The sequence below is a fragment of the Pocillopora verrucosa genome, chromosome 3, assembly GCF_036669915.1.
Source record: "Pocillopora verrucosa isolate sample1 chromosome 3, ASM3666991v2, whole genome shotgun sequence".
NCBI classification, from domain to species: Eukaryota; Metazoa; Cnidaria; class Anthozoa; order Scleractinia; family Pocilloporidae; genus Pocillopora; species Pocillopora verrucosa.
This window is the reverse complement of record NC_089314.1, coordinates 24,403,477-24,417,549: the sequence shown is the minus strand read 5'-3', so window position 1 is coordinate 24,417,549 and position 14,073 is coordinate 24,403,477. Positions and strand designations below refer to the sequence as shown.

The 14,073-nt window shown below is 37.9% G+C and overlaps 1 protein-coding gene across 1 annotated transcript; it reads right to left on the bottom strand.

The window, feature by feature from the left end:
• Positions 1–807: 807 nt before the first annotated feature.
• On the bottom strand, positions 808–12,648 carry LOC131773609 (CCR4-NOT transcription complex subunit 10-like). Its single transcript, XM_059089553.2, has 20 exons — positions 12,547–12,648; positions 11,753–11,883; positions 11,162–11,306; positions 10,238–10,327; positions 9,991–10,054; positions 9,473–9,534; positions 8,235–8,303; positions 7,271–7,378; positions 7,093–7,176; positions 6,399–6,654; positions 5,873–6,075; positions 5,252–5,370; positions 4,670–4,855; positions 4,278–4,379; positions 3,546–3,659; positions 3,298–3,425; positions 2,947–2,997; positions 2,260–2,381; positions 1,593–1,668; positions 808–1,172 (listed from the first exon to the last, which is right to left on the bottom strand). Exons 2-20 carry the CDS (start codon positions 11,881–11,883, stop codon positions 1,063–1,065), a joined length of 2,220 nt encoding a protein of 739 aa, XP_058945536.1. The 5' UTR covers positions 12,547–12,648; the 3' UTR covers positions 808–1,062.
• Between the last annotated feature and the right edge of the window lie 1,425 nt (positions 12,649–14,073).

The window sequence follows — 14,073 nt, the reverse complement described above, 5'->3', positions numbered from 1 at the left end:
AATTATACACACTTCTGAAATCGCCAATCAGCGTGCACGAAAAGAACTATGGGGTATATACAAATAAAACTGGTTACAAACAACGTAAGAGGTAAGGTCAAGTTTAAGTTCGAGCCAAGAGCTACACAAAGCGCTGGGGTCAACTCAAGTCCCCACTACATGCAGCGGCTGGGAGAATTGCCCCTCTTCCTGGAGTCGTGGGGCAAAAGACGAAGGTCCCATGGATTTGACACGCAACACTTTTTAAGAACAAAACAACAAAAATATGTTTTGGGCCCAGTCCAGAGTAATTTTAGCCCAAGAACATAAACTGTGTTACCATTACATCAGAGGATAAAATCCTCTTCAACAGTTCTTATTACTTTGTTGAGCTTGAGAAAATAAATACGGAAAAAACTGAAATAATCACCACAATGCCAAGATACAGCATTACAACAATTTACCGCTCGTGTCTTGGACACTAAGAGGGACACAGTTGACTCTCTTTCCAGCATTCAACTACACTCGATTGCAAAAACGTTGACACCTTGAAAGCATAAACCGTGAACGATGAGACCCGACGGATTTGTGGGTAGTGTTTAAACAATAACCTCATTTCCATCATGATAATCAATAATTTACTATTCTTATTCTTTGCAATAAAAAATACATTGCTGGAAAAAAAAGTATGCCCAAAGCATACTCGGACGATTTACGTTTACAGTTACAGTTTATGCTTTCAAGGTGTCAACGTTTTTGCAATCGAGTGTATATTCGATTCGCTCATGGGTCTTCAACATGATAATCTCTCAGTAGCAGACGCTGATATCTACTTTCGTTTGAGCTTTATTCTTGTAACTAATTGCGAAATAGTACAGGATCTAGATTAACATAAACCTTGACTGTTACGAACAAAATCGAGGAAAGGCAGCTTCGAAGGTAAACAACACCCGCTCGTTCGATGAAATTCTATTTATTCTTATTATTTGACTGTTCAAGAGCAAACTAAAGGTAACCACTGGGGTTAACTGATTAAGATCCTCACATAAGATTTCGCATCAACCAGCAACAGTGTTAGATCCTTTATGTTTTCCACACGTCAGCTCCACGTGTCTTCTTCACTGCCTTGAACCCTTTGCTAAACGGAAGTACCTGATGCTTTTTAATCGTTTGCAGTGCACCAGCGGTGTTCCCTATAGAGACAACAAAACGGTGTCATTCAGCCGCGCGCTCTTTGAGGTATTCCGAGGAGTCTGGGGCTGCTCTTTGAAACTCAAGAAGTGACAGCCGATCACAGTTACTACAATCAATTTGAACGGTTTCGTCATTTCTCTCAAGAGCACTAATTTTATCGACGCAATGACGATTCCCGTCAGTCAATTGGCCATACGAAGCTCGCAAGTTAGCGCAACTCTTACTGACTTACCTACATCAGTATATTACTTTAATTTAACAGAAGCGTAAGCCAGATGTAAAGGCTTTAAAGTTTTTTTTTATTTTTTGCGACTTCCCGATGTGTTGTGCATCCTGATAAGGACGCAAGCGTATCTGAAAGAGCGCTGCGGTCGGCTTGAAAATATTGACAATAGAAAGTAAAGAAAACACACACTCACCGCTTTGAAGCTCTATGTACACGGCCAATAAAACAACGCGTGCAGAGAAGTCTTTAGAATAGCCGAGAGAACAAGCCTACAGAAGAAACAAAGCTGTGGTGATCCTTGAGATTTTCAACAAAATAACAATGAAAGGACAAAAAATCAACCACTTTGCCTAAGGTTTAAGATGGACTTACGTTTTTGCCTGAGGAAAGGCGGGACGGGGGAAACTAAGGGACAAGGTGAGAGGGAGGGAGGGGGGTGGAGAGAGGAAGATAAGGTGTAGACCTCCATGTCCACAACCACATAACTGGACACACAACCAGCTTGATAAACTCACAAGGATTTGCTTCTTTTTCTCTTCTCTCCCAGGTTCTCCTTACACTCAAGGCACAATGAATACGACGTATCTAGACATCACAGCTCACGAAGACCAAGTTACTCCCTTTTTAGGTTTCTCGTTTCGTATACAATACTAAGCATTTCCATGAGCTTAAACAGTTGAGGCTGACTGCCATATATGACTTACTGAAAGGCTATAATGCTTCATCTTTTTGGCACAGACTTGCATGTGAAACTAACTAGTTGCACTCGACGCCTTTGAGTGTATTCATCTTTAATGCTTGGCTACCTTTTGTTAAGGGAACTCTTGGTAAAACTTTGTTTTATTGTTTGCATGAATTACCTGTTGTAAGCACTTCCGTGCCTTATCAAACTCGCTCCGTAAACTGTACACCCCGGCTAGATTAACAAGGAACGAGGAACGGGCTTCATTTAATGTCTCTGGAAAAGTCATCTTCTCACAGGCTGTTGAATAAACAGACGAGGAAAGGTAAAATTATTTGAAGGCCTAAAATGAAAAAACGACGCCAAAGGAGTTTGAACAAACTAAGCGAGCGCGCGCGAGCTAAAATATCCTAGCTAATAGTATCCTCGTTTAGCCCGCTTTCACTCCACGACCTCACTCTCAAAGTACCTTCATCCAACCAAAAATTTATATGGGTACTACTAGAATGTCAAGGAAACTAAACCATTCACTGAGTGGTAAACAGCAAATAGACTTACATCTCAGTGAACTTAACAGTTGGGGTTAACTGCCATATATGACTTACAGAAGAAGATGCAATATTCCCCGTTGCTTCATCCCCTTATTAACCATCAGTGACAAGATATTAGGGCCTGGTTGTTCAAAGGGCGAGTAACACTATCTAACGCAGAAATGGCTGTCCAGTTACTGCCAAAAACGTGCTGTGCTATCTGTTAGATAGAGATTTATCTAATGGAGAACGTCATCCACCCCTCGAACATCCGGGGTCAGGCCGATAACTGATAGTAGTAATCGCGGGTATTTATGGAAAGGGATTTTTCTTACCGCGAGGCTTGGTCGTTTCCTTTTCCTTATCAACATTCTCCCCTGATCCAACTGCGAAAGAAAATGGAAATATGACGGCCGAAAAACATGGCAAACAACACAAATTTCAGCAAAATGAAACTAATTACCATGGAAAAAATATTGAACACTCGGATCAATGTCAGTACCTAAGCAACTGCGCACGTACCCCTCCCCTAACCCAACAATAGTCAGCTGATAACAAGTTAAGGTTAATGTTGGGTAAGGAGGGGGGGGGGGGATAGATCCGCAGTTGCTAATACACTCACATTGATCCCGAAACTCCTCCAAAGTACAACCAAACTTTGTATATCAAGTGATGAGGCAAAATACCTTCCGCAGTAGTACTGGCCGGAATGATGTTAATGTTGTTGATATTATCAGGTGACAAATGCATTATAGCTTCCGGTAAACGATTCAGTTTGATCAGAGCTTCGGCAGCGTACAAATGGCCGAGAAACCTTTAATAAGGGAGAAGACAATCAAACAAATAGCATCTTTAATTAATGAAGATCTAAGTAAAAGGAAAGAAAATCTTCCTGTGATGGTTATCATAATAACTATGTTACATTTCCACTTACTTGAGTGCTCCTACAAGATTAGATTGTGAGAGAAGTTTCTGCGCATGAACTAAGGCCATCACATTGTCACCCAGTCCCAGCGCGACATAAGAACTGCACGCTAGAATGGAGCACCTGTAATGACACGAAACATTATCAATCAACATCTGCAGAAAGCACCAAAGGAATTGAGCCATGTTGTTTATTAGCAAGGGACTTGGAACGAAAATTCAAACCAACTCGATCAAAAATTTAGCCCTTTTTTTTTTTTTTTGCAGCTGTCTAGTTTGGGTGCCGATTTTTTTTTTAACGCTTCGCCGACGGTGACTACCTTTTTCTCGAATCACATTCAAATTTAACAATCTGTATATTTCGCGTTTCAAATCAATCGAACCCAATCGATATCAGGCATTCGTATTCCGTCCACAACTTGTTAAAAACATGTATAATAAGAATTCTAAACACGTGACTCCATTAGCAACCGCTGTTCGGGAAATGAGCCAAAGTTCTGGAACGGTATTGGAGCCTACCCAAACAGGAATAACATAGATAAAGGAATACCTATAAGTTTATTTCGATCATCTTTTGCCAGTAATAAGAACATTCCCCGGAACATAACACTGTCTTACTCTTTTTTATATTTTACAGATCAATTCCCAAGCAAAATATGCTCAAGTTAAAACTCCTGTTTTGGTGTCTAAACCCAATGACAGACACGGACTGCTTCATGCTGCTGCTAATGTGCACACTTACCTCAAGTGTGGAAGCTCACGAAGTTTTACCGGTGGCCCGGGGGGAGCTGGGATACTTGTCTCACTCTGAATTGAGGAGGACCGACTTAAGCCACCACTGTCACTGCAACATGACACAATTATGTAAATACAAATATTTGAACTGATTCGCAAGGCAGTAAACATGACGGTAACAAAAACTGTTCCCAAAGTATCATGGCAGAGGTATTGGCAAAAGGACATATGTCTTTCAGTCTTGTCACGAACTTGGGACGATGTAAAATTAGAGTCCCCATGAAGAATCGAACCTCAGACCATTGAATTCTGCTCACCGATGCTCCACCACTGAGCCACAGAGACCCTGCAGTGAGCTGATTCACCACTAAGTCTACATGTGACACAAGTCCTACATACCTTGAAGCGTCCGTTTCCTGGCCAAGTGAATCCTCCTCTTTTACTGCCTGATTCTCCTGCACACTCTCTGATTCATGGACTTGTGTCACCTCCGCACTTTTTAACAGCATCAGAGCATTTTGAAGACACAAAGACGCAAATGCTAGAGTACAGGCTGGCATTGCAGCAGACTGACCTCTGTTTTCTCTGTAAAGGAAATGCAACATGGATGGCAATGTTTGTTTCTGCACCTTGCCTGATTTGTTTACATGCAGTTTTCACGAAGAATGAGGTCAAAGGAGGTGAATGATGGCTAAGTTGTTTCGATGCCCCAACCGTTAAGTGGCTCCTTTGACATCTACTGTTTTAAAATTCAAGAAGAGAAAGAGGGTTCTTCTTTCCCAGTTTTCAAACTAGAAAAAAAAAACTAAAATCTTCGTCATAATTCTTGAAACATTCCCCCTTGTCAATTTTTGTAAAAGAAGAAATTGGAGGGCTCAAAAAATAGATTAACACTTATCTTTGAGAAGGGAGTGGAGTGTTTAAGTAAATTAGAATAGAGATGTGGACTAAAATAAACTAAACTGCTACTGTTTCACTTACTCAGTACCGCACTGTTTGTCAGTTTGAGGGGTAAGGACGATCTTACGGTGAGGACCTGAACCCACAACATCCTGAACAACATCGCTCTTCTTGATGCACTGTTGTCTAAAGTCGTCCGACTGTGCAATGAGAAAAAAATAAATCATAGAATATATATATATATATATATATGTATATGTATATAGCACTGTTCCACCCTACGGGTCTTAAACTTAAATTAAAATTTATAAGGTCGAAAATGATGGTAAACTGTGTTCAATTAGTCGTCATTATCCCATGGCACCTTTGAAAAAAGATAGAGGTTAACTTGTGTAAAAAAAAAAACCAAACAAACAAACAAACAAAAAGATAAATACAGAAAGGGGTGCGATGCAAGGAAATTTCGAGCTCATTCTCTCTGGGACAAGTGCGTTCAGTTGCCTTTAAAACACTAACTTTAAGCCTCTAACCATTTTGTAAGCTCTGCCATGAGAACGCGACTAACTCCTGAAAGATAGCTCCAGCAGCTGAATACAATTCCCTATCCAAAAAGCGGTTTAAAATTAAAATATTATTTCTTATCCAAATGACGGAGTAAATATATGAAGTCTTGGGCTGGTGGTAACAAAATATGTAACCTACCAACTGGAAGGCTACAATACAGCACTCAGCAAGTCGAAGCCACAGTCGAGGATTTGTGTGGTATATTTGTACAGCTTCAACCAGGCAATCAAAAGCAACAACGGGTCGGCCAGAAAACAGCAGTTGAATTCCCAAATTATAGAGGATCTCGTGACGGCGGCTAACACCAAGGGTCACTAAGGTGCGGCTGGAGACAGGGGCATCTACAGAGGTAATAGTTTTATTCGAACAATGTTCACGTACATTTCCTGCCTATAAACTATCCATCCTCTCCAGCGACCCCCCCCCCCCCACCCCACCCCCCATACAGCAGCACCGATCATTCAGAAGAAATTGGCTTCTACGCTCCAATAAAAACCTCGTTAAAATAGTATTCTTTACAAAAATACCAAACTATGTATACGACTTTTTGACTGACAAAGAAAGGTGACTGAACTGTTTACACTACAACAGTATATTCGATTACCGTAAAAACCACTTCTCCCTGACTTATAACAAGGAAATAAACACGGAAAAATAAACATACTTTTGTCAACAGGAGGAAGCGCGGAAAGGGCTTTGTTATTTTCCTGTAAAGACTTTCTGAAGTAGAGTGCAGCCAAGTTGTACTTGTGCATTTGGAAGTGAATACATCCCAAGTTGTTGTAATACATTGTGCTCACTGACTGGCCTCGATCCGTCAGATCGTTCGGTTTGGGAGCACTATTGAGCAGCTTGATGGATTTCCGAAAATTCTGACGCAGGAATTCAAAGTTGCTTTTGAGGAAAAGTCCTTCAGGTGTCTACGGAAAGAATGTTGTCATTGTGAACTCTATTAAATGCAGGAGCTTGTATATTTTGTTTAGTGCAAGGTACAATGTATGACTCTGACCCACCTAACCACCGAATCAGCCTGATCATATTCCTTCAAGCATTTTCGTACTCAATAGATTCGTCTACGAGCGTGACAGATTAATCATCGGCCGATACTGAGGAATATCGTTGTAATATTCCCCAAGAGATATTCTCCAATTATCAAAACTTTGGTACGACACGATGATAGGCGATTCTGCATGGTCATAGCGGCCAAGTAATAAGAGGGGTACCCCACCTAGTGCATAAATCGCAAGAAATGAAAAGTTGATTCACATTTGTGACAATCTTTCAGGCTCTATCATGCCGTTCTCCTTCCTTTGCAAGGCTGTTTTAGTAGATGCGCAATGAGAACCGAAAGTGCTTACCATATTGTTCGCGTTAAGTACTGTCTTTATTTCGCGTTTGCAGGCTTTCATTGATTTTAGCAGGATATTCAGACGAGCTTTATGCTGCAAGAAAAATCATAATTTAACTTTTGAGTGAATGAACAAGTGGAATCAGACATACTTTCAATCCTTCAGTCTGTGTGATACGTTTTGGTACCTGATGTATGTGCAGTTTTAGTGACTCGTCAACTTCCTTAATGGGTTGTGGTCCAGTTTGACTTCCAGGTCCAAGTTGAACTTGCAAACCACCTTGAATCATTTGAGACTTAAACAAAAATGAACAGCACATTGAGGATGATGTCTATGAATGTAATATTTTGCTAATTGTGACTAACAGCCAACTGTCTGCGCGTCGGAACATCCTACAAGGCATAGAGAACCTTTATTTTGGTACGCAAACTTACCGACAGATCTCCCACAGATAACTGACTGTCAGTCATAGTCAGCCGACAGAGTTTTTAGTGAGTTGTTTTTCACAGTTACCGAATATAAGTACACTTTTAACGTAATGTCTAATCCTACGTTTTATTTAACAAAACAACAACGCAACATGACTAAGAACAATTCAGTTTACTCGCAAAAATAGGAATACTGAAAATTGTGATCCAAAAAATGAAATGATTGTAGTGTATGGTTATGAATTCTATTCACTATAGATCTCTCTATTCTTTTTTAGTCTAGTTATAGAAAATTTTTCAAACATACCTGATGGCATCTAAGCAAATTTTGCACCTTACCATTTATCACCTCTGACATAAAGTACAGAATTGAAGTAGAAATAGAACTTCTAAACTGTGCGAAAACAACTACACGCACCCTATGATAAATGGGAATAAGTTTCCAAAGAAACTTTGGTGCTGCGTCCGTGGGAGAGTATAACAGGGTAATTTAATATTATCAACTGAGTTGATAACGTAAGTTAGCCACCGTAAAGAATTTCAAAGCGTTTCGAGCATTAGCCCTTTGTCATTCGCTCTGACGAAGGACAAACACTCAAAACGTCGGCTTTGGAACTCTTTACGGTGGCCAATTTTCGTAATCAACTCAGTTGATAATACCAAACTATCCAACATACAACATACATGTATGACAGCTTTAGTTATCATTTACACAGGTTGTACCTCAACTGGTTTATTTGAACCAAACACCACAGCTTCCAACACTGACAGAACATTGTGAGCTTTATCAGCCTAATAAAATAATAAATATGAAAGAAAATTTTCGTTTAAAGAATTAACTATAATGTTATCACTTACTGCCGTAGATGAAAACATGTAAAATATTGAAATTTTTCAGATTTACATAATTTGAAAATGAAATCTTAAGCCTTCTAGGGTTGTTTGTGCAACATCTACAATTCATCTCACTGTTTACCTCTTGTAGTACCTCTGCATATCTCCTTAGGTTTTTTTATCATGAATCTTACATTTGTCAGCCTTTCATACCCTTACATAAGTATTCATAATTTCCACACTGTTTTTTTACATTTCCTATGTAGCTCTAACAGGGATAATTTGTTTGACAATCAGGAGCTTCTTAACCCTTTAACCTTTTAACTCCTGTTAGTGACCAAGACAGAATTTCTCCATACAATATTTATACAATATCATGTAAACAAGTGATGAGAATTAAGAAAAGTATCAGTTATAGGATTACTAATTGATCCGGTACCAAATTCTCCAAACAAACATAATGATACTTGTTTGGCAGACAGTAAGGAGAATTACAAGTGAGATCTTGGGAGTTAAAGGGTTAAACCCTACGAGTGACTTGCATCAAATTTCTCCTTACAATATCACCCTTGAATCACATGTTAAGATCATGAGAATAAAGGAAATGATCACCAATGAAAGAAGCTTTTGATTGGTAAACAAATTCTCCTTGTCAGCACCTAAGGAAATATATAAAGAGCTGTATAGAGAATATACATACTGATTTTAGGGTGTAAAGGGTTAAATTGATGATCATTGTCTTTATTCTCATGACTTTTATATTTGATTCAATGGTGATTCTGTGAGAAAGAGTCAGAGGCAAATTACTCTTAGAGATTAAAGAACTGCAATGCTGAGGGAGTGGGCCTGGCAAACTTTGTCTTGGTGATAAAGTATTTTTTTTCTCCTTGGCTGTACATGTACAATGTTGGTTTGTATACAACTGTACATGTAAAGATATCATGACATATCTTAATGGAACAAGTATCACAAAATAGCTAAAAAATGATCTCTACTTCCCTTTCTCTTGAGAAAGGTAAGCTTTCAGGCATGAAAGAAAGCTACATGTAACAGATGAATCAAGCCCCTACCAGAAAACTAACCTTTAACAGCATGAGAACTACATTATTACAATCAAGACATATTACCTTGTAGAGTGTCAAGTAAATTTCACTGAGCAGGAAGCAAATTTTGTATCCAAGAGATTCCTCTGTGGAACAAGAAATACCAAAATACTGTAATGGAAACATCAGATTTTCCATGTAACCTGTTTACTAGCAAGATCTACAATGTACATGTAAATGCAAACACCCACAATGTTTCCCACACATTTCCTATAATTTTAGCTCTGACAGTTTGTTGTCAAACCAAACAATGTTCCAATTTACTACTTGTATCTCTCTCTTCTCATCACCTTTTGCTTGAGAAAGTATTGATCTTGTAAGAAGAAATTCCTTTTTGATCACTTCTGGGAGTGAAAAGATTAGTCAAAACAAAAAATTATGCTATGTTATCTAAGCATCAAATCCCAAAGGAACATATAACTTCTGAGTTAATTCTATTACATGTTGACTTTTGCATAACATTTACTGATTTAAAATGCAACAATTGTAATTGCAATCAATATATTCACCAGTGAAATAGTTTAGATACAAATTTTAAATACCTAGGGGTTCAACAATCTTAAACAGCCTCTCAAGAATTTGCAATGCTTTTGTGTACTGTCGTAACTGAAACAAGATAAATTCACAAATTAATTGTTTACTCTCAATAAAGACAGAAAATATTCTGATCAACAGTTGGCTCATATATTCCTTCACCTTACATACAAAAATACTCTCTTTGTTTAAAGTTGGCTTACTTTGAATCCAAGCTTAAAAAAAGAAAGTACAGTATTAGCTCTGCAGACTCACATGAAAGTAAATAACAGACTCGTTGTATAACAGGTGAGCTGTGTCAATGTCATCTAACTCTTCTCCAGTTTCACCACTCTCTTTCTCGATCTAGAAAATTAAAATCATTAACATATACAATAAATACAGCTGTAGAAAATTCAGCCTCCTTGACACCCCACCCCCTTTCCCCTGTTAGGATTTATTATTTTTGTAACATTTTTGTAATTACATCAATCAAGATGGCTGATATGATCTAAGCTTGGTTTCAATGATTATAAGAGTCTGAAGTAATATTTCTTGGCTATAAGATATGGTTTCAGATATTGCATGTACTTGTGGAAAATTATAAAGACACAAACATAGTGGAAATTTGAACTCTTAAGGCTGGTTTTCATTTCAGAGATGTAGTTGTAATCAGAATCAAAGAGCATACAATCTAGTGAAAGTCAAACTGAAAAAATTGGAAGAAAAATGTTGATGCCACTTATGACTTTGTCACTTAGCAACCAGTGAAAACTGGTATGTAGGAGTTGTAAGTCATTGAATAGCCTAAGAACTCCCAATGTGATTGGCTGAATCTGCCACTTCTGCTTGGGGCTTGGATATTCTGGTTTTCACTGGATCATAAGTGTTACAGTCATAAGCAGAATCAGAAGAAAATGAAAATGATCTGATACTTCCAACTCCTATTCCATCCAGCTTTTAAGCATGGTTTTCAATTTTCACCAGATTGGAGGTTCTCTTACGACTCCAACTTAGACTTAAACTCCATTGCCAGAGAAAATCAGCCTTTAGTTACACATTTATTATATAATTATAATGCCAACAAATTAAGTACAAGTACTTTGCACAGTTTGAAATAAACAAAAAATAACCATAAACACCATAGATAACCCTTACATCTTGATCACTGGGGACTTCAAGAACTCATACAATACTCACTTGTCTTCTTATCTGTAGTAAGTTACAGGCAAATTCTTCACTTCCTCTGCAGCTTGAGTGGTAAAATTGTGCCACTAGTTTGTTATGCTGAACCTTTGGATCATTTTTCCTTAACTCTGCAAGCTTGTTCAATGACATCAAACATCTGAAAACAAAAGCAAAACTTATTTCTTCATATGGCATAAAACAAGGGTTGTGACATTAAAACATGCATACAATTGCAGTCGACTTTGGATTCATAAATAGATTCTATACTTTACACACACAAAAAACATTCAAAATTCAATGCAGATGGTTGTATAGAATTAAGTCTTGAGTTACTTTGATGCCACATTAACTTCTTCCTCTGTTTCACAAGATGATACAGGATAATTTTGAAGAAGGATTTAACAGTCTGTCAGAGGTCATGTAGGCCTTTTCTTTTCTCCATGCACCCCTTAAATTCCTGTGCATCTGAAGAAAACTTTCAAAGGGGTCCTATATCTTGCCTTCCACACAGAATATATTGTCCATTTCCTCTTTAACATGAGCTTTGCATAAACCATTGAAACCAAGATTTATTTTCACCTCACCTTTTAATATATTTCATACCTGTCATATTGTTTACTTTCAAATTCAACATGAGCATTGTTTGCAAGTTCCCTCTCAGCATCTGTCACACCAACTCTGGGAACAGGCTCCAGTAGACTGTCTATTGTGTTATCCAATGGCACCTCTGACATCTTTTTCAAGAGAGTGATATAAAAAATTGTATGAAATGCAGTGAGACTTGACATTTACAGAAATTGGGCAAGCATTATTACACTGCAATGTGGAGCCAGACAACATTATTTCATAGAAATTTCAAAGAAGCACATGAACAGTAACTGTGAGGTGAGTCAAAACTTTTACGATCAGCTTGGAAAGGTGATTCGTCCAAATCCAGGGGAAAAATTTGGAACAAAATTTGTCAGGCAAAATGAATTTGTGCAGTAAAATATGATTCCAATTATTGGATATCATTTAGCTTATTCAAATTCAAATTTAAGCGTTTGGTTACAAACAATTATTAGACCTCAAAAGTCATGTCACCAAATCAAGAGGGAGATATTTGCAAAATACACTGTACTTCAAGTGACCATAGTTAGGCTAACCGAAGCGAATCAGCGTCGAATCATAGTGCAACCTGAAGAACTGATAATTTAGCCATACATCAACTTTTGCGTGTAAAATGATATTTTTGAAGCTGACCCATGAGGTAATCGACAAGGAATCGGTAGAGGTAATCAATCGGACCAGAGATCAATTTCTTATCGCAGGAACTATGTCGATAAAATTTTACTGAGCTCTACAGCTTATTAGACTTTAGCTCAGTCGGAAGATCTTCATACAAATTTATAGCCTACCTTTATGACAGCAATCTCCGATCAATTTGAATCCAATAACTAAACAAGTACCCGTAGCTCAAACGTGTGGTGACTAATGGTGACTAAAGCGGCCAGTAAAGGCTCAAGAGTTAAGCATCTTATAGGTCAGCGGCGCGTTAGAAAATGGTGGGATTGTTGTATTAACAGGAATAGCATGCATAGCAAGCATGTACTCGTAAGATACATGCGGTTTTCCATACGAAATACTTTACAGGGTTTCGTCTAAACTTACCCTTTCACGTTTCAGCTCGAGGCGACTACCTGTGAGGTTTATATGAAATATGAAAAGTAATTCAATTTGAATTTTTTTAAAATGGCATTAGTTTGCCATCGGAACAAAAGATACACAGTACTCGTCTCCCTGGCAAAAAAACCAACATTTGAGAAACTAAAACAGGCTCCCAAGACTTTAATAACGGTCTCTTCCCATCTTCCCTTCCGAGTACCTACAGACTATCTCTCACCACCACGATTATTATTATAATTTTTTTTTTTTTTTTTTTTTTTGCAGCCTAGTCAAAGACATCTAAGAATATTGAAACTCCACTATTTTTAAAAACGGGAATCACATACAAACAAACACAATAACCAGCTTCACTTATCAAAATAAAAGAGAGTCGGATTATCTAACCGTACCGACTGATCAAGTTGTCAGCTAAACCTATCGTGCGCACAAAAAGCAATTGGTAGCTTACGCGTAACAATGGTAGTGCACTAAGTTCCCTATCTCTCACCACCACGATTATTATTATAATTTTTTTTTTTTTTTTTTTTTTGCAGCCTAGTCAAAGACATCTAAGAATATTGAAACTCCACTATTTTTAAAAACCGGAATCACATACAAACAAACACAATAACCAGCTTCACTTATCAAAATAAAAGAGAGTCGGATTATCTAACCGTACCGACTGATCAAGTTGTCAGCTAAACCTATCGTGCGCACAAAAAGCAATTGGTAGCTTACGCGTAACAATGGTAGTGCACTAAGATCCCTATCTCTCACCACCACGATTATTATTATAATTTTTTTTTTTTTTTTTTTTTTTGCAGCCTAGTCAAAGACATCTAAGAATATTGAAACTCCACTATTTTTAAAAACCGGAATCACATACAAACAAACACAATAACCAGCTTCACTTATCAAAATAAAAGAGAGTCGGATTATCTAACCGTACCGACTGTTCAAGTTGTCAGCTAAACCTATCGCGCGCACAAAAAGCAATCGGTAGCTTACGCGTAACAATGGTAGTGCACTAAGATCCCTTTTGAGTGCTTTTTGACACGCCTACCCTCAGTATCTGGCCACTAATATCTTGAATCGAGGCCATCATCAAGTTAAATGCAATCTCTTCAAATTACATTTTGAAAGTTCTGTTCCTTCCCCATTATAATACTTGTAGCCTAAGGGATATGAAATATTCAACAGTTGTAAAGATATCTTAAAATGTTCTTGTGTACACTAAAAATTATAGCCATGAAGTCGTCCACTCAAATATTCCTAGACAG